General features: G+C 37.1%; 2 protein-coding genes across 2 annotated transcripts in view; one reads left to right on the plus strand and one right to left on the minus strand.

Annotated features, from left to right (window-relative positions):
* Positions 1 to 10,478: 10,478 nt before the first annotated feature.
* On the minus strand, positions 10,479 to 12,203 carry kbtbd13a (kelch repeat and BTB domain containing 13a). Its single transcript, XM_028822754.2, has one exon. The coding sequence runs from the start codon at positions 12,057 to 12,059 to the stop codon at positions 10,689 to 10,691; it is 1,371 nt and encodes a 456-aa protein (XP_028678587.1). The 5' UTR covers positions 12,060 to 12,203; the 3' UTR covers positions 10,479 to 10,688.
* Positions 12,204 to 12,938: 735 nt separating this feature from the next.
* Positions 12,939 to 22,545, plus strand: part of rasl12 (RAS-like, family 12) — a 162,320-nt gene continuing 152,713 nt past the window's right edge. Inside the window, 2 exon segments of the mRNA XM_028823404.2 lie at positions 12,939 to 13,400; positions 13,642 to 13,756. Of these exon segments, the coding sequence (XP_028679237.2) occupies positions 13,645 to 13,756 (112 nt within the window). The 5' untranslated portion in view covers positions 12,939 to 13,400; positions 13,642 to 13,644.

A 22,545-nucleotide genomic window follows, 5' to 3' on the forward strand; every position in this document is an offset into this window, starting at 1 on the left:
TAACACCCAGATAAACAGACTTGAGCTCTGAGAATCTTCTGTGCGATTTGTGCTGTGTCAGTGGGGGGATGGGATAGCAGGCTGCCTGTGTTGGTTGACACATTTGGAAAACAAAGGAGCTGATGACAAGATGCGAAGGAATTTAAGATGGTCTGAGATTATAGGTTTTTTCGTAGGCTTCAGGAATTCTAGTGTTAAAGGAATGAATCGGTGAGTACTACCCATCTCTGAAAACAGGAAAAACAGAAATATTATTTATTGGAAGAATAATGTTGATCACAACAAGAATCTATCACTTTCTAACCACCATTAGTTTTACTGAATAAGCATGCAATTGACACATTATCTTTGACAGTAGAATGTCATTTAAAAACACACTTTACAAAAATTGTCTAAAACATATTTTTTCCATGTTACACTCCACTATAGAATTTCCAAGAGTGTGTAGGTAAATAGTTGGATGAGGTCTCCAGCACTGTGACTTTTTCTGACTTTGTCTTTGACTTTCTCTTTTGCAAATTCAATCTCCTCCTTTGTCAACTGGCCATAGTTCATCATTCAATTAATGGGAAGATATTGTTGGTTTCCAATTATGTTATTCAGTTTCTGCTTTGGTTTTTGTGAGTTTTAACTAATCCGTATCTTTATATGTAACAATTCTGAATTTAGATGTATAGATAGTCAATACGAGAGAGTGTGATACTCCTTGACTATTTACAGCAAGATACTCTAAAGATTCAAAGCTACTGTTGTTTGCATTTATACCAGTTTGTCAAGACCCTCCAGCAAACATTTGAACCATTATTAAAATGTTAATATAGTGCACATCTATAGGTAAAACCACAATAAATGTATCATATTTTAATATGTGTTTATGGTTAACATTAGGCCTCAAGGTGTTAAGAAGGGGATGTGGACAAAACAAATCCCCTAAAACAATTATAGAGAATGCCAGAAGGAGTTGCATTTCATCTTTGAGGACCTGGAGAAAGCATGGGACAGGGTGACTTCAGAGGAGTTTTGGTATTGTATGAGGAAGTCGGGAGTGGCAGAGAAGTATGTAAGAGTTGCACAGGATATTATACGAGGGGAATGTGACAGTGGTGAGGTCTGCAGTAGGAGTGATGGTTGCATTCAATGTGGAGGTGGGATTACATCAGGGATCGGCTTTGAACCCTTTCTTATTTGCAATGGTGATGGGAAGGTTGACCGACGAGATTAGACAGGAGTCCCTGTGGAGTGTGATGTTTGCTGATGCCATTGTGATCTGTAGCGAGAGTAGAGAATAGGTTGAGGAGACCCTGGAAAGGTGGAGATATGCTCTAGAGAGGAGAGGAATGAAGATCAATAGGAACAAGACAAAATACATGTGTGTAAATGAGGTGGAGGTCAGTGGAATGGTGAGGATGCAGGGAGTAGAGTTGGCAAAGGTGGATGAGTTTGAATAACAGGGATTGTGGAAGAGAGGTGAAAAAGATTGTGCAGGCTGGATGGAATGGGTGGAGAAGAGTGTCAGGAGTAATTTGTGACAAACAGGTATCAGCAAGAGTGAAAGGGAAGCTCTACAGGACAGTAGTGACACCAGCTATGTTATATGGGTTGGAGACAGTGCCACTAACCAAAAACAGGAGACAGAGCTGGAGGTGGCAGAGTTAAAGATGCTAAGATTTACACTGGGTGTGACGAGGATGGACATGATTACAAATGAATACATTAGAGGGTCAGCTCAAGTTGGACGGTTTGGAGACAAAGTCAGAAAGGCGAGATTACGTTGGTTTGGACATGTGCAGAGGAGAGATGCTGGGTATATAAGGAAAAGGATGCTAAGGATAGAGCTGCCATGCAAGAGGAAAACAGGAACACCTAAGAGAAGGTTTATGGATGTGATGAGTGAGAACAAGCAGGTGATGGGTTTAACATATCAAGATGCAGAGGACAGGAAGATATGGAAAAAGATGATTCACTGTGGCAACCTCTAATGGGAGCAACCAAAAGAAAAAGAATATAAGAAAGAGCAGAGCAGGCTATTTTTTCCTTATGAGACTGTGTTCCTTTAATTTGAGTAGTGACATACTGTAGTTCACTTGTTCTACAACTTTGTGATGGCCAGAGTCATTTTCTATGCTGTGATGTGCTGGACTAGTAATATCACTTCAAGACAAGCCCACCAAATCAAGAGATTAATTAAAAAGATGAACTTAGTTATTTTATGCACTCTGGACTCCCTGGAGGTAGTAGCGAAGGAGAGAATTAAAACATAACTAAGTGCAATTTTGAAAAATGCTGCACATCCTCTGCATGACACACTAACAGTGAGTACTTTCAGACATTTTTTTCAGAAGAAATGTTTCAAGAAAGGAGATCCTTTATACAAAAAGCAGTACGTCTGTATAATGCCTCACTGTGACTGTGACATTCAAGTCAGAAGTTTCTTTCTTTTTAAATTTTCTACCTATTTGTGATCAGACCATGTTATGTGTGTATTTATTTAAAGAGTTACTGTAAAAGGCCAGATTTCTCCATGGGGACAAATAAAGTAAGTCTATCTATCTATCTATCTATCTATCTATCTATCTATCTATCTATCTATCTATCTATCTATCTATCTATCTATCTGTCTGTCTGTCTGTCTGTCTGTCTGTCTGTCTATCTATTGTAGGTGCCAGGCATCCTACCGCCAGAGGGCACTGCCGGGGAGGACTGCCCTGGTTTCTGGACAACCCAGAAATGCTCTAGATGACCCGGATAGGAGACTGGAAACGGTTCAGGTCAGTTTAAAAGGCAGCCTGCTACCTTTCTTAAAGCAAGTGAGCATCTGGAGGCAGTGGGCAACACTCTCTTAGAGGAGGAAAGAGGATTGTGAATGATATATTTTGCTGGTGTTTGTATGAAGAAGGTGTTTTGTAAAATAAAACTTCTTTATTTGAACCAGGAATTGTGTCAGGCACTGTTGTGTCTGTGATTTTGGGCTCAGTGTCATCCCCTTGTTGTTACACTATCTATCTATCTATCTATCTATCTATCTATCTATCTATCTATCTATCTATCTATCTATCTATCTATCTATCTATCTATCTATCTATCTATCTATCTATCTATCTATCTATCTATCTATCTGTAGCTGCGTTTTTCCAAAATTGTCAGAATTCAGCAGCTCTAACTTAAAAATGGGATTCAACAAAAGCCTGACACGCCGCTTTTGCACAGACAAATATCTTTGTTTTAAAAAGTTTTAGTTAAAATTCAAAGTAAAACAGTTCATACAAAAAAGAAAATTAAAATAGTAAAAAAAATAGAAAAATTCTTGTTAAGAAAAGTTCTGTTCAAAGCTTAAGTCTTGTTACATTTCAAATTGTTACAAATCATTTCAAACGTTTCTGAACCATTTCTAAACGATGACGATCAGAAAACTGTATGCCTACCCCATTTCAGAGTTGAAAATGCGTCTTTCAAGTCCCTGTTTACTGGGACCTGTTCTAAACACAACTGACTCAATTACACTGGTCTACAAAAAATATTTTTTGCTTGCTTCTGGGAACTTCAGAGCAGCTCTTTATTAAGTTTTTTATACTGATTTCAAATACGAAATCAGAATTAAGCTTGCACGTCAGGTTTTTGAATTACACATCATTGATGTTTTGACACTTTTGAATATCAATATAATATATCAACACGATATCTGGAGTTTGGACTATGTTCTGCCAAAATTGTTTGGATGTGTTTATTCTGAAAACAAACCAGAAGATGATACCAGAGACACGTTAAAGCATATCTATGTCAATTTACCTCAATATAAAAGTGAGGTCAGCATGCCCAAAAATGTTGGAAGCACTCACTTTTGCACTTGTACTGCACATCCGTCTCTCTTTGCAAGAACCAACAGTAGTCACCCATCATGCTCGGAGTGAATTTTTTCCGATATCAGTTTTCCATCACCTTTATATCTTGATGAAATCTTTCCCCATGCTCATCTCTGACATCGCTTAGATTTGGTGGAAAAAAGTCGAGATGAGAATGTAAAAAAATGCGTCTTCAGTGGCATTCTGGCTCCCGTAAGCTAATATACTTTCAGCATATTCTCCACAAGCTCAGTATAATTCTCTGCTCTGTGAGTGTTAAGAAAATTCTGGACAACCTGTAAATGAGGGTACTGATTCAGTTGGCTTCAGTTTCCTTTTGAACTCATTGTCAAGCATCAGTTCACGTATTTCAGTGCCAACAAAAACACCTTCCTTAATTTGGGCTTCACTTTTCTTGAGACCAAACTTATTTCTTAAATGCTAAAACGCATCGCCTTTACTGTCCAGTCACCCTATTTGTCTAAGACCTGGAACATCATAACTAAAAAATGGGACGTGCTGGATGAAAATGGTTTTCAGATTTGGAGTCAGCAAGTGAAATTTGTTAAAGTACAGATGGAAGAAAATCCAGTAGCAAAATGTTTGTTGACCAGTGTTATCACACTGTTTCTCAGTTATAGCAAAAAAGTTATATCTCTTACTAACTTATAGAGGGAAAAGACTATACCATTGTCTATGACTATGGAAGAAATTTATATTCTATTCAAATTAAGCAAACATTAATATGAATTTAACTCAAAACTTTAACTTTCTAAGATTGGCTCTTACACTATCTATCTATCTATCTATCTATCTATCTATCTATCTATCTATCTATCTATCTATCTATCTATCTATCTATCTATCTATCTATCTATCTATCTATCTATCTATCTATCTATCTATCTATCTATCTATCTAAAAATAGGCAGTCACGTATTACATTAGAGATGTTTTTGGTGAGGGCCCCTATGCTAAATCTATAAAGATGTAAGCCAAGACATTGGAAGAAATGTGGTCTCACCCACAAAAAAATTTCAGTTTGTCTTCTAGACGTCATCGATGTCAGCTGTGACCAGTCAGGTGTAGCAGGCTGTGTATGTTAAAAAGCCCTACCATTTTTACCCAAATGAAGGGAGCAAAAAAAAAGCTCAAACTACTTTCATTTCAAAGTTAATCTTTCATTTTCTTTTGCCATTAAATGATTTCATTCATAATGTTCCAACTCTTGACACTTTATCTTGCATAATTTGTTTATTGTAACTACTATCAAGCAATTCACTGGTTCCTCCTGACATACCAGAGTAAATACTTATACTCTTTAAGTTCACTCAATTTTGCTGTTTCTGTAAGATATATATATATATTATAAAAAAATCCTGGAGAGAAACAGTAGGGCATTGAGACATGATCTTCACATTAAGGTCACGGAAGACAGTTAAAAGACCCGTGAGGACCTTAAACATGAGACATTGTGCCAAGAGATTGACCCAGGACCGTCTCGCGATGACGTAGAACATGAGATTCTTGCAAGACATGCCCTACTTACAATCAATATCAAATAAGACAACGGGCCAGCAAAACATTCAGTCTTGTGAAGGATTTGAGCACACATAGATCCAGGGTCTCAGCGCATATAAAGCGTATAAGGACAATAAGTTATAAAAGAAATGTCGACGACTAAGCGAAGAAGAAAGCAGTGTGGGAGAAAAGAGACTCAAAAGCGTTGGAGAGAAAAAAGAGCAAAAAAGAAAAAATAATCTAGGTGCAAATTCAGAAAATAAGGAAAGTAATTATCAGCCCGTAACAAGTGGAATTGAAACAAAGCACGTCCAATCAGGCTCAGAATTAAAAGACAGAGTAAAAGACAAAGTAGAACTTCATAAACACGTTCACAAATGTTGGTGCTATACACATGCAGAGCAGATTATGAAAGCAGTGGAATTCGAAAGGCTCAAAAAAAAAAAACGTATGCGCAATACAAATGTGGAGAAAGTTAAAGAGAATGAAAGCAGGAAAATTAGAAAGTATGAAAAAAAGAAAGTAAAGATCGCAGTACCGCAAACAAATGGAAATTATTACTCGAAAAAGGAAAAATAATCACCACGGACCAGGGGCCTCATGTATAACGCCTTGCGTAGAACTCACACTATAACATGGCGTAAGCACAAAAGCGGGATTGTGCGTACGCACAGAAAAATCCAGATGCAGGAATCTGTGCGCACGCAAACTTTCACGTTCTTCCACTACATAAATCCCGATCAGCGTGAAAAGTAATGCACGCGCCTTCTGTCCCGCCCCAACTCCTCCCAGAATTACACCTCTTTGAATATGCAAATCAATATAAATAGCCTTCTGTGAAAAGACAATGGGAAAAGCACAGGGGAAAATATAAGAATTTCAGCGAATACCAAGTGGAGGCAAAGGAAAAACGTACTATTTGTTGGTTTAAACAGTGGTATAATCAACAAAAGAAAGTTGATCGAGTGACAGAGTGTCGAAGAAACTTGAAAGATCAAGTTCACAAAGTCGCACAGTGCCCGAAATAAAAAAGAAATCACATATCAAAGTCGCCGTGAAAAGGCAAGTCGTAGCCCACCGTCTGAGTGTCATATGAAAGCTTATTAGGGTACAGACAAAAAAATAGGCACACAGGGTCAACTTTAATCTCAAAATTTCCACTTTAATCACGTAGTTTATTTTGCCATTAAAGTAGAACATCATAAACTTCATCTTAAAATCGTTTATTTTACTAGTTTCTCAAGTAGCACGTTAAATGCTTTGTTCTGTGTTTGATCTTCTATGTGCTCTATGTGTGTGAATCACTACGTGCTTCCGTTCTTTCTTTTTCTCCGACAGGACACAGAATCCATTACATTCGAGATATTACAGCTCTCTGAATAATTAAAATACTGAGATGTATACGTGATATCATTTTCATGATGATAGGAATGAAAGCATGTTATTAAACATGGGAACACGGTGGCGCAGTGATTGTTCATATCTCACGCAAGAGGCTTGCTGCGCCATGTGCGACCTTCGATGAAATAATTTATTACAGAAGTACTGTCTCTTTCAAACGTACTAACCTCCAATTCCTGTCCTTACTTTTCTTTCTCCAAAAACCCAATTGCCACACAATCAGCTCTGTAATAGACGTTAAGTCATTTGTAAGCTTAGAACGCCGATTCTTCAAAACTTTTAAGGAACATTGAAATATCTTCGTAGTGCATGTTTAATTATTTTATTTGTCTATCCTTCCAGTGTCGCGTCAGCACCAGCAAGAATACAGCGCAAGGCAGGAGCAATCCGTGAACTAGCTATACGCTGCAGCACCGTGTCCTCACATGTTTAATTATTAACAATACAGATTATTTAAATGAAGTTAAAGTTTTATCTGTATACTATAAGCAACATATTTTGCTGCATTTCATCTTAAAAATGATATTGTCATCATACGCGTTTTATAAAGTAGCACAGGTTGTGCAATATTATAACTGTAGTGTAAGTTTACAGTGAGGTGATTGTACTTATAAGTACAAACAGTTCTACAAGGAGCACTTGATGGACTGATTGAGTGCGTTTATAGTTCTTGGGATGAAACTGTTTCTGAAACGCGAGGTCCGTACAGGAAAGGCTTTGACGCTTTTTGCCATGGTTGAGGTAGTGTGTACTTGAAACTGTATACCGATAATTCTCTTTCCGATCAGCTGCTGCTGTGATTCACACTCAGATACAGTGATATAAATACTCCGAGTGGTGCAGTGAGAGTAATATGGAAAAAGATGATCCGCAGTGGCAACCCTTAACGGGAGCAGCAAAAAGAAGAACAAGATGCAGTGAGCGTAACAACGCTAAAGCAGTTATGGTATTTGGAATACTATGGCTATTCCCTGGACCATTATATTGCTACAGATTAATTACAATCAGATGCATTACACTAATAAACAATATGCAGTTAATTTCAGTGTATTTATAAAGCCGCGTCAGGAATGTGGAGCTAAGAAAGAAAGGATGAGCACATAGGAACAGTAGCACTGCTTTGACGCTGGGTGCTGCCTGTCTGCAAAACCGAGCAGAGAAATTGCGTACGCCAAGGTATGAGTTACCGTGGAAATGTGCGTGGCTTTACGGCAAGTTTAGGTTTTATGCATCGCGATTTGAACGTGGAAACGTTCGTACGCAACATTTCTGTGCGTACGCACCGTTTATACATGAGGCCCCAGGTGTCATTGAAAAAAATGCAGGACAAAGCGAGGTCAGAAATGAAAGACAGAGTAGAAAACAAAGTAAAACGTCATAAATTGGTTACAAAACAAAGGGGCCAAACACATGCAGAGCAGGTTAGAGATAATGAAAACTAGAATTCAAAAGACTCAAAAAAAACGTAGGTGCAAAACACATGCAGAGCAATATACAGAATATGAAAGCAGAAAAAAACGACAGTGTCTAAAAAAGAAAGTAAACATTGCATGAGCAAAATAAAGAGAAATTATTACTTGGAAAAATAACTAAAAGGCAAATAGTGACTGAATATATGGACACAGGTGATATGTCAGAAGTATGTAAATATTGCTGCGGTGGGTTGGCACCCTGCCCGGGATTGATTCCTGCCTTGTGCCCTGTGTTGGCTGGCATTGGCTCCAGCAGACCCCCGTGACCCTGTGTTCGGATTCAGCGGGTTGGAAAGTGGATGGATGGATGGATGTAAATATTGTAAGGCTTTGAAGTTTAAGTCAGAAAATTTCAAAAACGTGTTTTACCTCTTATGCATTTATTGGTTACTTTGCAAAAAAAATTATTAACTGCTGATGATGTAGATCACTTTGTCTGTGCTGAAATTCCAAACAGAGAAACCTATCCTGAATTATGGTACAAAGTAATTAAACACATGTCTCACTGACCTCATTTAAAAGATTCAGTATATTGGGACTCGCAAGATTCCAAATATTGTTTTTACATAAGTTCTGAAATAAAAGAGAAACTAATGAAATAGCAACAATTCAAAGAAAAAAAAATCTTAAAAGTGTGTATCCGGAAAACCAAACACGGGGGTTGGCGAGCAGGGGGCGAAGCTGCCTATTGATTGATTGTATTATTTGTCTTGTGAGTTTGCTTCTTTGATTTTTATGTTTCTGTTACTGCGTACATCTGAATTTCCCCTTGGGATTAATAAAGTTTAATTAATCTAATCTGATCTAATCTATTCTATGAAAATCATATGCACTAACTACAATATAGAATACTAATGAGTGTCCATAGAGAACTTTAATAATCAGATACCCTGTGTCAGACAGTCATGTTGCAGTGGGGATCAGTATAAACTAAAAACTCTGATATAATTTACTATATACTGCATGTTTTGAAACTGAGTAATATTTTAAAATATTTTCTGTTCATAAAATTCATCCATTCACCAATTATTTAATACTTCTCATGCATTTTGAAATGTCAGAGGCTGAAGCCTCTTTCAGCAGCCTTAGGTGCAAAGCAGGAAACAACCCTAGACCAAGCACCACCAATTATAAGGCAGACTTTCACACAAACATGGAATGGGATGTGGGAGGAAACTGGAGTACTCAGCTAAAAAGCCACACAAATATAGTGAAACTTGCAAACTACACAAACCATACAAGTGTCTTGAACTTGCTTTTGTTTTCATTTTTTCTCAACCGTTAGTTCCCAAAAAATATTTTAAACATTGTTTTTGACTTACAGAGAACAAGGTATTTAAAAGTCATGTTTATGTTTTGTTTAAACATGTCTAAAAGGAAGTTACAAATTAATTAGATTCTAACATTGGGCCATTTTCTTTTTGTTCCTTGTTGCCAAGCTGTTGCTAGCCAAGATGATCAGCTGTGTGCACAATGTGGCATCACTATGGCAACAGTACAAAGGTCAACATCTGCATTGTTCAAGTTTGTGGATATACTCTTAAATTATGAACATTCACTATTATGATTATGATTATTATTATTAATTATGTATTTCCTGCTTACAAATTCTTTTCTAACTTTTGACTATGATAGTGTTAGTTCTCACAAAGTATTACTTTTCTGGCTTTCCACTTCTCTTACAGTTTCTTAACTTAGATTTTTGGTGACATGCCCTGACCTTGTTTATTAGAGATCTTGTAGTTATGACCTTGGACTGTTCCTTTAACCACAATCTATCTTCTAATTCAAAAACAGCTGCCATTCAGCCATGATCCAGGATTCAAACCAGGACTCAGAAGTTGTTATCCATCAGCACTACCACCCACATAAACAACATATTGTTTAAAATCACTTTAACTTTCACGCTACTTGAAATTTTAGACCTGTCTTTCACTTGGTTATGCTTTTAAAATGCTGTTACAAACAACAAGCCATATATACAATCTGAATGTTGCATCAATAACCTTTACCTATTTTTTTATTTTAAAAACACAAATAAAGCCTTTCTGAGTAAGCTAACTCACCAAATGCCCCCTATTGTTTGTGATACTATATTTTATTAATTTATTTAAATTTCATGCAATACAGATAAAAATTCAAAAAGTATACATTCCAAATGTTTAATTGTTGAAGACTATTAGAATAACTACATGTAAAACAAACTTCATCAAGTGTTATTTCATGCCCATATAAAGTTAATAAAAATATCTAAATCTTTAATTGCTCATATTATTTCCTTTTACATAGTATGAATTATTTTCAAACATCAAAAATTTCCAATTACTTTTTCTAAAGCTATTTTATATAGAAATAGACAAATTTTACAAGATTTTGGCAGTAAAGACATCTGTAGTTACTTTAAAAATGTATTAATTTATCATTTATTTTTATGAAGGCATCTGTTCCTTGGATACTATTGACTGTCATTTGTGACACTTTTAATGAACTGATCTTTTTTCCGTTGTGGGAGCCGAAGAAAACATGTCTGTATAGAGCCTCCTCTAGGGTAGCCTTTCATTTCTTTCTTGGGTTTCCATTTATTCTCCTCTATAGAATAAACTAGGGTTAACATTCGGTTTACAGTGAACACCCAGTCTCCTTTCACAGAAGCTGTGAAAAGCGCACCTTTGCTGTTAACATACTGACCAGCAAGGGCTGTCCAGTTGTTAGTTGTAATGTTAAAACAGTCTATCATACATCTCAAAAAATCATCAGAAGGTCCATTTCGCATCACATAAAGGTTATCCCTATGGGCCACCATGCAATGTCCATAGCTTTGTTGCCTAATCAATGTTGTTATAAGTGTCCAAGAGTCATTTCTAGGTTTATATTCATAAATATCTGTGGTATCCAGTGGCTTCCACAAACAAAGGAAAATTCTGCTCATAGCTTGGGCACAAGCCGCTCCAGCAGCTGGTTGTGGCAGGTGAGAACAAAAGGACCATGTTCCTTTAGAAATATCATACTTTTCAACTGAGGAAATGACAGTCTTTTCATATTCTCCTCCAATTGCATAAAGATATCCTTCTTTCCCTGTCAATGTTAAATTATATCGGAGCTGCTGGGGGTTGGAAAACTTGCTCCAGGTGTTACTATCAACATCATAGCAGAAGCTGTACTCCACTGCCTTCTTACTGGCACCATATACTCCTCCTACAATGTAGAGTTTGTTATCCAAAACAGTGATTCCAGCAAGGAAGGTACTAACATCAACTGGCAATTCAGTTAGTGTTTTCCATGTTTTTTCATCTTCATCCAAATAACAAATGGTTCTTGAAAAATCTTGCAGAAATTCAAGAGATGGGGAGTGAGCCACAACTGCAACAAATGTACTGGGACTGAGGGACTCTATATAGTCTACAACATCTTCAGGCATACACTCTAATGACTCTTTTAAATCCAAATACATGTCCCTTATGAATAAAGCAGATGTGTGATATAAATTTAGTAAGCCATACACCGAGGCAGAATGACACATAACAAGGCAGTTCGTTGAATTAATAATGTTACTTAGGTGTTGTTCAAGGGTCTCTACTTGCAAAAAAGCAGCACATTCAACTGCCTCTACAATTTCCTCACAGTTTAAGAGAGGTCTCTCCCCTCTCAGGACCCTAAGCATGATATTAAAACTAGAAGCAGTCAGTCCCTGTAAAGATATTTCTTTCTGCTGACATTCTCGCATTCCAGACTGAAAAAGAGCACGGAAGTACTCACTGCCCTTCACCGCCAAAGATCTGTCCACAGAAAAACAGACATTTTCAACTATAATATGTAATGTAGTCATTGGTGCTCAGACGTTCCCAGGCTTTATTAGGTCACAACTGAGAGCAATTATTTGACCTCATGCAGTTTAAAAATACTCACATAAGTGTAAAAGAAATCCAGTTTCATGTTTGAAAAAGTTCCCATGTACTAGCAGCAGATTCAAATCCTTCATCGCCCCTTTTGTTTATAAATAGAGAGTGCTAAATATAGCCTTAACATGTGAAACAGCAGATGTTTTATTATTAACAGGCCAAGCTGGAAAGTTGCTCGGACCACATATAAGTGCAGCATTTTACTGTTAATGAATTAGCACACATGCTGTTTGTCATTTATTTAAACAAAGCATAAAACCGTAATTCAGATACTACAGTAGGTATTAGAAGAATAGCAATGTTTGTGTTGGAGCTGTGCCAGTTCCTGCTCCAGGGTCAGCTTTCTGAATGTCATTACCAAATGCAAATTGCTGGACACATTCACTCACTCATAATGGGTCAATTTAGGGTCAGTAATTAAATAAAATATAGCTAAAATATGTCCTTATGTGCTTCTAGTACATCTATCAGTGACTTTTAAGTGCATAACACTAAGAATGCCTTTGTTAACGTCTCGTAACCTAACAGTAAGTATATAATAGATGTGCTATAAGTAGCTCCTATTTCAAAATGTTGCCTTTTATGCTTTCTAAGTCTTAAAGTCAGGCTCTTGTTACATAACATTAACTGTTTAATACATACAACCTATAATCTCTATTCTACCACTAATTTTACATGATTACATGGCCCTTTTGCAGTTATATAACGACCAGATATCAGCAGGTTATCTTCCTTCACTGTCTCTTAAATTCCAAGTCTAATTTCTTTGAATTTTCCTTAAAAGGAATTTGGCTTCTGACCAGACTAGAAAGCAATTACTTTTCTCTACTTATTCGTTATTTTCTAACTTTTTTTTCATACCGCCAGAATATTTAACCAAGAAGGCAATCTACATGAGAGGAGAGCAATTGTGTTCCTCTTTCTTAGTTGGCCCATCTCTGCAAGGAATGTTAAACTGTACAGGAACAAACTGGGGAGATTTGGGATGCGCGTGTTTGCTGACAATTGTGAGAAGCTGCTAGGCGACATCCTGAAATATCAGCGCCATTAATATAAACGTTTATGCAAGTCTGTTTTTGTTAATGGATATAATGAAGAGTTGGAAATGGTTTGCAGTCTCACTGAAATTAAGACACTAGAGCTGTGGGCGAGCGACCGGGGGAGTTAAAAGTTTTCCACCCGTAGTTAAGTGGGCGCGTACCATCCAGGATCTAACCGTCATCGCTTCGGTGTCCGAGTGGAGACTAGAAAGCAGGAAAAAATAAAAGGTAATCGTGTCATTTTTAATTAAACTATGTAAATTCGCTATAACTCTGAGAATAAGAAGAATATAATCAAATGTATTATCTATCTGAAAAGCGAAGTACCGTGTTTTATAATGGACTGCTTTACAGTTAATGGGTTTACTCAGTATCACAAACTTGTACGAGGACACATTCCAAGGTGTAATTATCAAACAACAGCTCACATCTCTTTTATTTAAAACGTTTTGTTTTTCATTCATCACAGACGATGTCCTCAATGTTTGGGAAAAACAGAGCTGGAAACTTGTCGACCATCCCCGACAAATGCGTGAAAGAATGCAACGTTGCAATACTAGGATGTAAAGGCTCTGGAAAATCTGGTAACTATTTGTTGTGGAATTCTGTAAACGTTTGAATCTGTGACTATTATTATTGGTAGATCGATTTTTTCGAACAATTTTATATGCTATTTTCCATTAATCAACTTTCTTTGTACTTTTGCAATACTATTTATCGGGTACAAGTTAGGAATGAACTCTGAACTAGATGCCTGTGGTTTAACACAGTGATGCACTAACTCATACCGCGTCAGGAAAACTAACACTGTATATCTATGGCACCCAGCGTGGAAATATACAAATAATTAGTATGTGTACGATGTTAACAACTGAAATGATGAAGTATTTAACAATAGACTCTCAGATTCTGCTGTGTAGAGTTCCCCGAGATTCAGTGATGCCTATAAATATCTTTGACATGCAAATGTGAAATTAGAAATTTTAGCTTGAGTTTTGAAGTAAATTTATCACATGGAACTGTTATAATTTAAATTGTAACGTTGCTGATATTCATTTCTTGTCACACATCTATTTTGTTTTGTTGCTAACAATGTGAAGATCTCAGATAACTAATTCAGGCTTTTAAATGTGATTTAGGATAATATTTATAATACAAGTATGGAACCGGGGTACTGTAAACTTTCCACACATATTCTTGTTTACTTTGAGGTTGACAACGAAAATAATGTGCAGATGAAGGTTTAAATAATGGATTGCTACTGGGATCGCAGGTATTTTGGGACAGCTGACATTTGGCAGATAATCGATGTAAAGACTTTACTGACAGTGATTACCTGTGTGGACATATTGGTGATGTCAGTGTTTCACTACCATTAGATTCTACACTCTTAAAAATAATGGTTCTTTAATGACACTTTATGGTTCTTTACTGAGTTGTGTTTTTTTCATAGTTCCAATCCTCGACAAAGCACAATTTCATTGTGGAAAGGTTTCTTTGCATATGAAGTTGTTTCTTTCTGCTTTGAAAATCTTTCTGGAATCATTGTATCTCAGAATTCTATTTGCATTTATTTTTGGTTATTTACTGTATGGAGCCTGTTACAGATTTAAATAAAGTTTTTTTCTGGACACTTCATGTGAATGGTTCCCCTGTGGCATCACTCTGAAAAATCACTCTGGCACTTTTATTTTTAAGTATGTATATATATTGGAAGGACAGTAGTTGAATGTTATTAAAAGAAAGGAAATGCCTCAATATACTAAATGGCAGCAATTAGGTACATTATGTAGATGGTGGAACCCTGTTACCCATTGTGCTGGGCAGGTGATCTTTGGTTTTTGTGGCAATTGAAAGAAGAGCTGCATTTTAGAGTTGCAAAAATACATTTTAAACGTTTTTGAAAAACAGGATGTTCCATAGCTCAGTCCATACCGACAGGCATGGCGAAGTAGGCGACCGCCTAGGGCCCCGGCGTCCGGGGGGCCCCGGATCGACTCCTTGGTCTAATTTTCACGCATTTCGCAGAGCTTCCAGGGGGGTTTCGCCCCCCTCAAGGGGCCCCTGGACCCCCCTTTCGCCTAGGGCCCCATAATACCTAAGACCGGGCCTGATACCGAAGAAGTCTTGGCCATGGCTTAAAACAACTTTAACATTTATTTATATAGCATAATTTAGTGCTAAACAGAGAAAATAAAAACTAAAGAACAGGTCTTTATAACACCAGAGATTCATACTGTTCCACAAACCAACAGGAAAATAAAAACTCCATTTGACAGAATGTTCAAGAAAATAAACCCGTGGGGCTTGCTAGGCCAAAAAGACTAGCATTAACATAATAAAAATTAAACCTTTTAAAACTCCAGTGTTATTATTTACATACTTCTGTTCAAGTAGAACAAATTTTATTATACCTCTGGGACTGGGACTGGCAGATCTTTATTAGTATGCTTATGATTTGCAATGGGAAGAGGTGGGCAAGGAGGACAAGGAGAAGAATACTTTTCTGTTGGGTTCACCATAATGTAAGATTCACCTGATGTGATCTGCTCCCTTGATGACACTAATAGCATTTTGCTAGTCCCCTCTTCCACAATGATTTAAACATAGATGAAATCTTTGGTATAGTTTGGTAATAAGTTGCTGCAGCAACTGCTTGCTACTGTAGCACATTGCTGTGTACCATATAAACATTTTCTTTTTCGTTTCCGTGATGGAACTATTCTTTCCATACTGGCTGTGTAATGCAGATTTCAAGTATTATCACACCCACTCATTTGTTGCCTGCAACGTCATGCAACGCAATGTACCAAACCAGTTTCTCACTGCTTTGCTTAGTCTAAAACTACACTAAATATGTTTTTCTATCTTCAGAAATTAAATATATACTTTTGGTTTGGTGTAGGTCTGATTAGGGAGTCCCCCAACCTAACTGAGGTTGTGAGGATGTCCTCTACACCAGGGGTAGGCAACGTCGGTCCTGGAGTGCCACAGTATGTGCAGGTTTTTGTTCCAACCCAGTTCCTTAACGAGAACTCAATTATTGCTGATGAAGCACATATTGCTTAAGTGACATTTTAATGCTTCATTTTAGTGGTCTCGCTTGTTAAGGTTCTCCAACCTTAATTGCTTATTTCAATCTTAAACTGCTGCATTCAGTGTTTTAATTGCTCCTTATTAGCAATAAGATGTAAAACAGGGGTAGGCAATGTCGGTCCTGGTGAGCCGCAGTGGCTACAGGTTTTCATTCAACCCAATTGCTTAATTAGAAACCAATCATTGCCAATCTCAGACCTTATTTAATTTTATGGCTTGTTAGTCTGTGCAATGTAAGGCTTTTATATCGTAGATTTTTTTCCTTTCCAAGGATATCATCCAAATGATTTGAAGCCTAAAACAGATCATTTTCAGTCTGTCACATTTTTCTATTAAGTGTTTTATTAAATCAAACCGTGCATGATGAACACACACAGATGTAATTGGAAAAAAGCTAGCTGGAGAACTGCTGGCTGCTTTGTCTTTTACATCTTATTGCTAATAAGGAGCAATTAAAACACTGAATGCAGCAGTTTAAGATTGAAATAAGCAATTAAGGTTGGAGAATCTTGACAAGCGAGACCACTAAAATGAAGCATTAAAATGTCACTTAAGCAATATGTGCTTCATCAGCAATAATTGAGTTCTCGTTAAGGAACTGGGTTGGAACAAAAACCTGCACATACTGTGGCACTCCAGGACCGACGTTGCCTACCCCTGCTCTACACCATTGAGCTCCACTGAGGGCAGCTTGGGGCACAACAAAAGCAGTGAGAAAATACTTCATTGAAGAAAAATTAAATTTAGTTAACAGGAATTGAACTTGGATTTAGTGGTTGAAAGTAAAGCTAGTCATTACACCATGCACATCACTGTTTCAATGTAAGTAGATCACACTGTATCATTTCTCTCATTGACCCAGAGCATCTTCCACAATCAGAGAAATGGCAAAAGAAAGTAAAAAGAAAACTATACATAAAGAAAAAACAAAAAAACAGAGATGTTGCTTTGCAGATATTGAGAAAATAAAACAATTTGAAGACCAGATTTTAAGATATTTTTTAATATTTTATTTTTAAGATATTGCATGGTTGTCTGCAGGTAGACAATTTAATAAGAAATTGTTAATTCCAATTCATTTAGATTAATACCACTTATCAGTTTCTAAGTGAGCAGTCAGTTTAATACTTCCTGATAAACTCTGCATTTTACTTTGAAAGAAGCACAAAGAAACTGGGTCTTGCTTCTCCTTACCCTGGAGCAAACAACATAGAGCTACGCATAAGAAAAGCATTTTTGCCTACGATCAATGCCTGTTATTTTAAAAGTCTGAAGCTGCACCTTCTACATGGCTGTGGCAAAGCCAGGAATTGCTGGAAACTGCACATGTTTGAAATGGAATGGGAAATTTAATGGGATGGGAGAAGTCTGTGGTAAAGACAATGTTAAAATCATGGCCTTGATCACATTCCAGTGTAAAACCTTCATTACCAACTGTATCCCTCTAAACAATTTTTAAAGTATGAATCATACTTTCCACTTTCATTTATATATTATTAAATGACAGCATTTACACTAGATTTCATTTTTTTAATCTACAAGAATATGAGCCAGCATGCTAAATGTGTGAATAATAAAGTACACTGCAGGATAAGTAGTTTAGTCACAATAAATTGAAGCAATTATGTTTGGATTTGTTTGATTATCACTACCTTACATTTTATTCCACTCAACCTTTTAACACTGTTTCAGTTCAATGATGTTTGAATGTATTAATTCATGCAGAGCTCTAGTAAATCTACAATGTTGCGGTCACGTTCTTCTTAGAAAAAAGTGTATTTTCTTGACTGTCCTTACATGAAAGCCATGTCTTTTCTTGAAGGTGGAGTTATGAATTGTAATATTGCAACATTAAATGCTGATATAACTTTACATTAAGTGTATAATTTTGTTTTATATTGAGCCACTGACCCCCTCAAAGATGTTTTTTTTTTTTTTTAACTACGGACAGAATGGACTTAGGGGAAGGGAGGGACCCTGAGCTTTAACGACCTAACTTTTCAGAGAGGACCACAGAAAAACTACTATGTAAAGTCAAGGGTTAGGAGTCACTTAGAAAAAAATCAAAGTTAAAATTTAATTTAAGCAGCAAATAAAAATAACATTATCAGGAGGTTTGTTTTTCATTAGTTTGCAGACTGTCAGAGCATTTGTCAATCTCTGTCAAGCTCTCAATTAACTAATTAGAAATCCAGCAAACTCTGTAATGGTCCAATGTTTGTATTGCTTCTTTGCAAAAGGAACTTTCCAAGACATATCTGAGTCATTATCAACAGTGTTTAGTTCAAGTATGTACAGTAGACTTTAGTGACTCACTCTGTTATTGTTAAAAAAACAGATTTATTTTTCTAAAAGGATTTCTAGCTATTGTGTGGAGTGATAGGTAAGTTGTTGCCAACAAAATGCAAGCTCCTGACAAATAAACTATAACATTTCCACTTGTGATCTTCTTTCCATATGCCATTTCAAGTAGAGGTTAATTTACCCAGCAGATTTTAACTTCAGGTATCTGAATAACACCTTGATATATAAGAAGTGCTAAGAAAGAAAGCAAGCAGCACACAACTAACATGCTTCTTGATTAATTGCATGTCTATTGGACTCAGTCACAATTACAAGATGCTATCACTTTGGAACAAACTGAAATACTGTAAGGGCTCATCTGTATCTGAAAAAAGTGTTTTGCACCTTGGAGATCAGTGAACTGAAGCTTTGAAAGTTGCCCAACACTCACATTATACATATTCAGAAGTAGTGCCTCCGTTTACTATTTGAATGAAACTATGACCTCACTATCACTAGCAATTAAACATATCGTGCTGTCACTGGCCATTTCTGAAGAAGTGACTCTATTATCACACTTTTCCATATGTTTATGGTCTGATAGCCAATCCTCAGCCTGTTCCATGTTCACTGCTGTTCACAGGAAATAACTAAACTCAGGCGTGACTGTGTGTGCAGTGAAGAGGTTAAAGAGGACTGGACTGGCCAGTCTAGAGGCAGTAATGTTTCTTTGAAAAACAAAAATTATTTTTCTGTAGATTTTGATTCATTTCAGAACCCCAGGAACATGTGGAGCCCTGTGCTACAGTCCAAGTTAGCACATGGATAAGTCCGGCCATGACTCAAGAAATACTGCTGACTGGGATTTTCGTTTTCATCACTATCTTGTCAACTAGCAATATCTTAATGATAACATATATTGTTAGGATGTGTTTATGTGTGGCTTTATGTATGTACATTATATAGTTTGTGCAATGTGTAATTTGAATTTTATTTGTCATTTATTTAAAAGGCTCTGTGCATGTATTCATTGAAAATCAGTATACAAAAAACTAAATTGGATGGAATTAGAACAGACTTTTAGATCCATGGATGATAAGTTTGAGTTCTCTGTGATTTCTTGGAGCATCATTTGGCTTGATCTTTTGAATGTGTTTGCATTGACTTTAACTACTGTGAAGGCCAGCAACCGTCTTGAATGTTCTCTGTTTGTACATAATTGTTTTCACTGTAGAGAACAAACATCACATTGTGTGGAAATGGCTTTTATCTCTTCCCAAACTAATTAGCAAAAACAACTGCATCTCTCAGATCACTTTTCCCAGAAATGTTATTATCACAAACCCACCCTTGATAAGAAGAATTTGACTTTAATTACCTTCTTAAATGAAAATGAAGTAAGAGTGTACTTAATTTTCATTAATTAATTTTCAGGTAGCTTCTGCATGTTCAGTTATTTTTGCTGGTTAATACATGACAAAGTAATATGTGCTAAGTGTTGCTTGTTATTTGAGGAATTTTACAACCTTGTGAAGAATAGACCATTGCTAGATTTGTTATAATTTATAAAAATATAGAACTAAAAGTACTTATTTTTTGACATGACTGCACACTTGTTTTCCCTTATATTTAACATTTTAAACTTTGAAATGATCCCAGGATAATAATAATAATACATTTTATTTATATAGCGCCTTTCCCATGCTCAAGGCACTTACAGAATAAATAAAGAACGGCAGAATATACAGTATATAGCATTGTACAAACCAGATAAATAAATAAAGAAGATTAAGACAGTAAATTCTGAAAAAAGAAACAGACAACATAATTGATGGTCTCGCACACACATACAGGTTACATCAGCATCTTGACAGAGAAGTAAACTGAGAGAAAGGTAATAAAGTCAAGTAGAGATAAAAGCCTTCCTGAACAGATGAGTTTTGAGTTGTTTTTTAAAAGAATTCATGGAGTCAGCTGACCTGATTAATTTTGGTAGGTCATTCCAGAGTCTGGGCGCTATACAGCTGAAGGCCCTGTCACCCATGGAGTGTAGATTAGTGAGGGGCACAACAAGATTACCAGAATCAGAGGACCTTAGTGGGCGGGCAGGCACATAGTGATGGAGAAAGTCACTGATGTAGTTTGGTGCGAGGTTATTTAAAGCTTTGTAGGTTATTAGTAGGATTTTATATTCGATTCTGTAGGACACAGGGAGCCAGTGAAGACGGAGCAGGATGGGTGTGATGTGCTCGCTGCTGCTGGTTCGAGTAAGGACTCTTGCAACTGAGTTTTGAATAAGCTGGAGCTGTGATATAAGATTAGAAGGGGCACCTGCCAGTAGGGAATTACAATAATCGATGTGGGATGTGATAAAAGCATGGACAAGTTTCTCAGCATTAGAGAAGGAGAGGAAGGAGCGAACATGGGATATGTTACGGAGGTGAAAGTAAGAAAGTTTCTTAATGTGATTTATGTGGGCGGAATAAGTGAGGGAGGAATCAAAAATGACACCAAGATTTTTTACAGTAGAGGCAGGTCTGATGAGATCACTGCCAAGATGGACTGGGAAGGAGCTCATTTTATTAAGTTGCATTTTAGTCCCAATTTGCAGGAGTTCAGTTTTATTGCAATTTAATTTTAAAGAGTTCTGCTCCATCCAGGTTTTAATTTCACTAAGGCAGGTCGTGAGCTGAGAAAGCTCTGATGAAGTTCCACTTTTAACATTGAAGTAGAGCTGAGTATCATCTGCATAAAAATGATAACCCAATCCATAACTACGGATAATATGGCCAAGGGGAAGCATATAAATACAGAAAAGCAGAGGACCGAGGACAGAGCCCTGAGGGACTCCTTGTGTGACTGGCGCTGAGCTGGATCTGCTGTTGCCAAGACTAACAAACTCTTGCCTATCAGTCAGATAGGACTTGAACCACTGGAGGGCAGTGCCAGAGATACCCAGCATGTTCTCCATTCTGGACAGTAGGATGTCATGTCTAACAGTGTCAAATGCTGCACTGAGGTCTAACAGAATTAATATGCTAGTTTGTCCAGAGTCTGCTGCCATAAGCAAATCATTGGTTACCCGTAGCAGAGCAGTTTCACAGCTGTGCCACGCCCTGAAACCAGACTGAAAGGGTTCCATCAAATTATTAGAGGTTAGGTAATTGGTGAGTTGGGAAGCTACAACACGCTCAAGAACTTTTGACAGGAAAGGTAAGTGGGAAATAGGCCGGAAATTGTTAAGATTGTCAGCATCAAGGCCAGACTTTTTTAACATTGGGGTTACAGAAGCAATTTTAAAAGTGAGCGGCACAGAGCCAGTGTCAAGGGATGAGTTTATTATTGTTGTAACAGTCGGGATTATGGCATGAAGGCAGGATTTAAGTAGTGTGCTGGGGATGGGGTCCAGTACACAAGTAGTTGGCCTCATCTTACAAAGCAGGTTATTAACAAACGCAGATGTGACTGGTGAGAACTTAGAGAAGGAGCTGGATGGAGTGGGAAAACAGGGAGAGATATAAACAGATGATGTATTTAAGTTAGTTGAATTATTTAGATGTTTAATTTTGTTACGGAAGAAGTGGAGGAATTCCTCACAGACTTCAGTAGAAGAGGTAGTTGGACCAGATGCGGGTTCGAGTAGTTTATTAACTACAGAGAACAAAACCCTTGGGTTATCATGGCCACTTTCTATTATTCTGCCATAATGGGTGTTCTTGGCAGAAGTTAGTGCTTCTCTGTAAGCTCTTTGGTGGTCAGAGAAAGTCTGGATGTGCACGGTGAGGCCAGTCTTACTTGACATTCTCTCAAGGCGTCGGCCAGCTGCTTTCATAGACTGCAATTCTGAGTTATACCAAGGAGCTGAGCGTTTAAAGGAAACCTCCTTATGTTTTAAAGGAGCTGTTTTATCTAATGCTGAGTGAAGGGCTGTGTTATAGTGGTGAACAAAACTATCTAGTGTTGATGGAATAGGTGCAGACAGTAAAAGATCAGA

Source organism: Erpetoichthys calabaricus, chromosome 17, assembly GCF_900747795.2.
Source record: "Erpetoichthys calabaricus chromosome 17, fErpCal1.3, whole genome shotgun sequence".
NCBI lineage: Eukaryota > Metazoa > Chordata > Cladistia > Polypteriformes > Polypteridae > Erpetoichthys > Erpetoichthys calabaricus.

Excerpts from the sequence above, each read along its gene's own strand:
- kbtbd13a (XM_028822754.2), bottom strand. The coding sequence starts at position 12,059 with ATGACTACATTACATATTATAGTTGAAAATGTCTGTTTTTCTGTGGAC.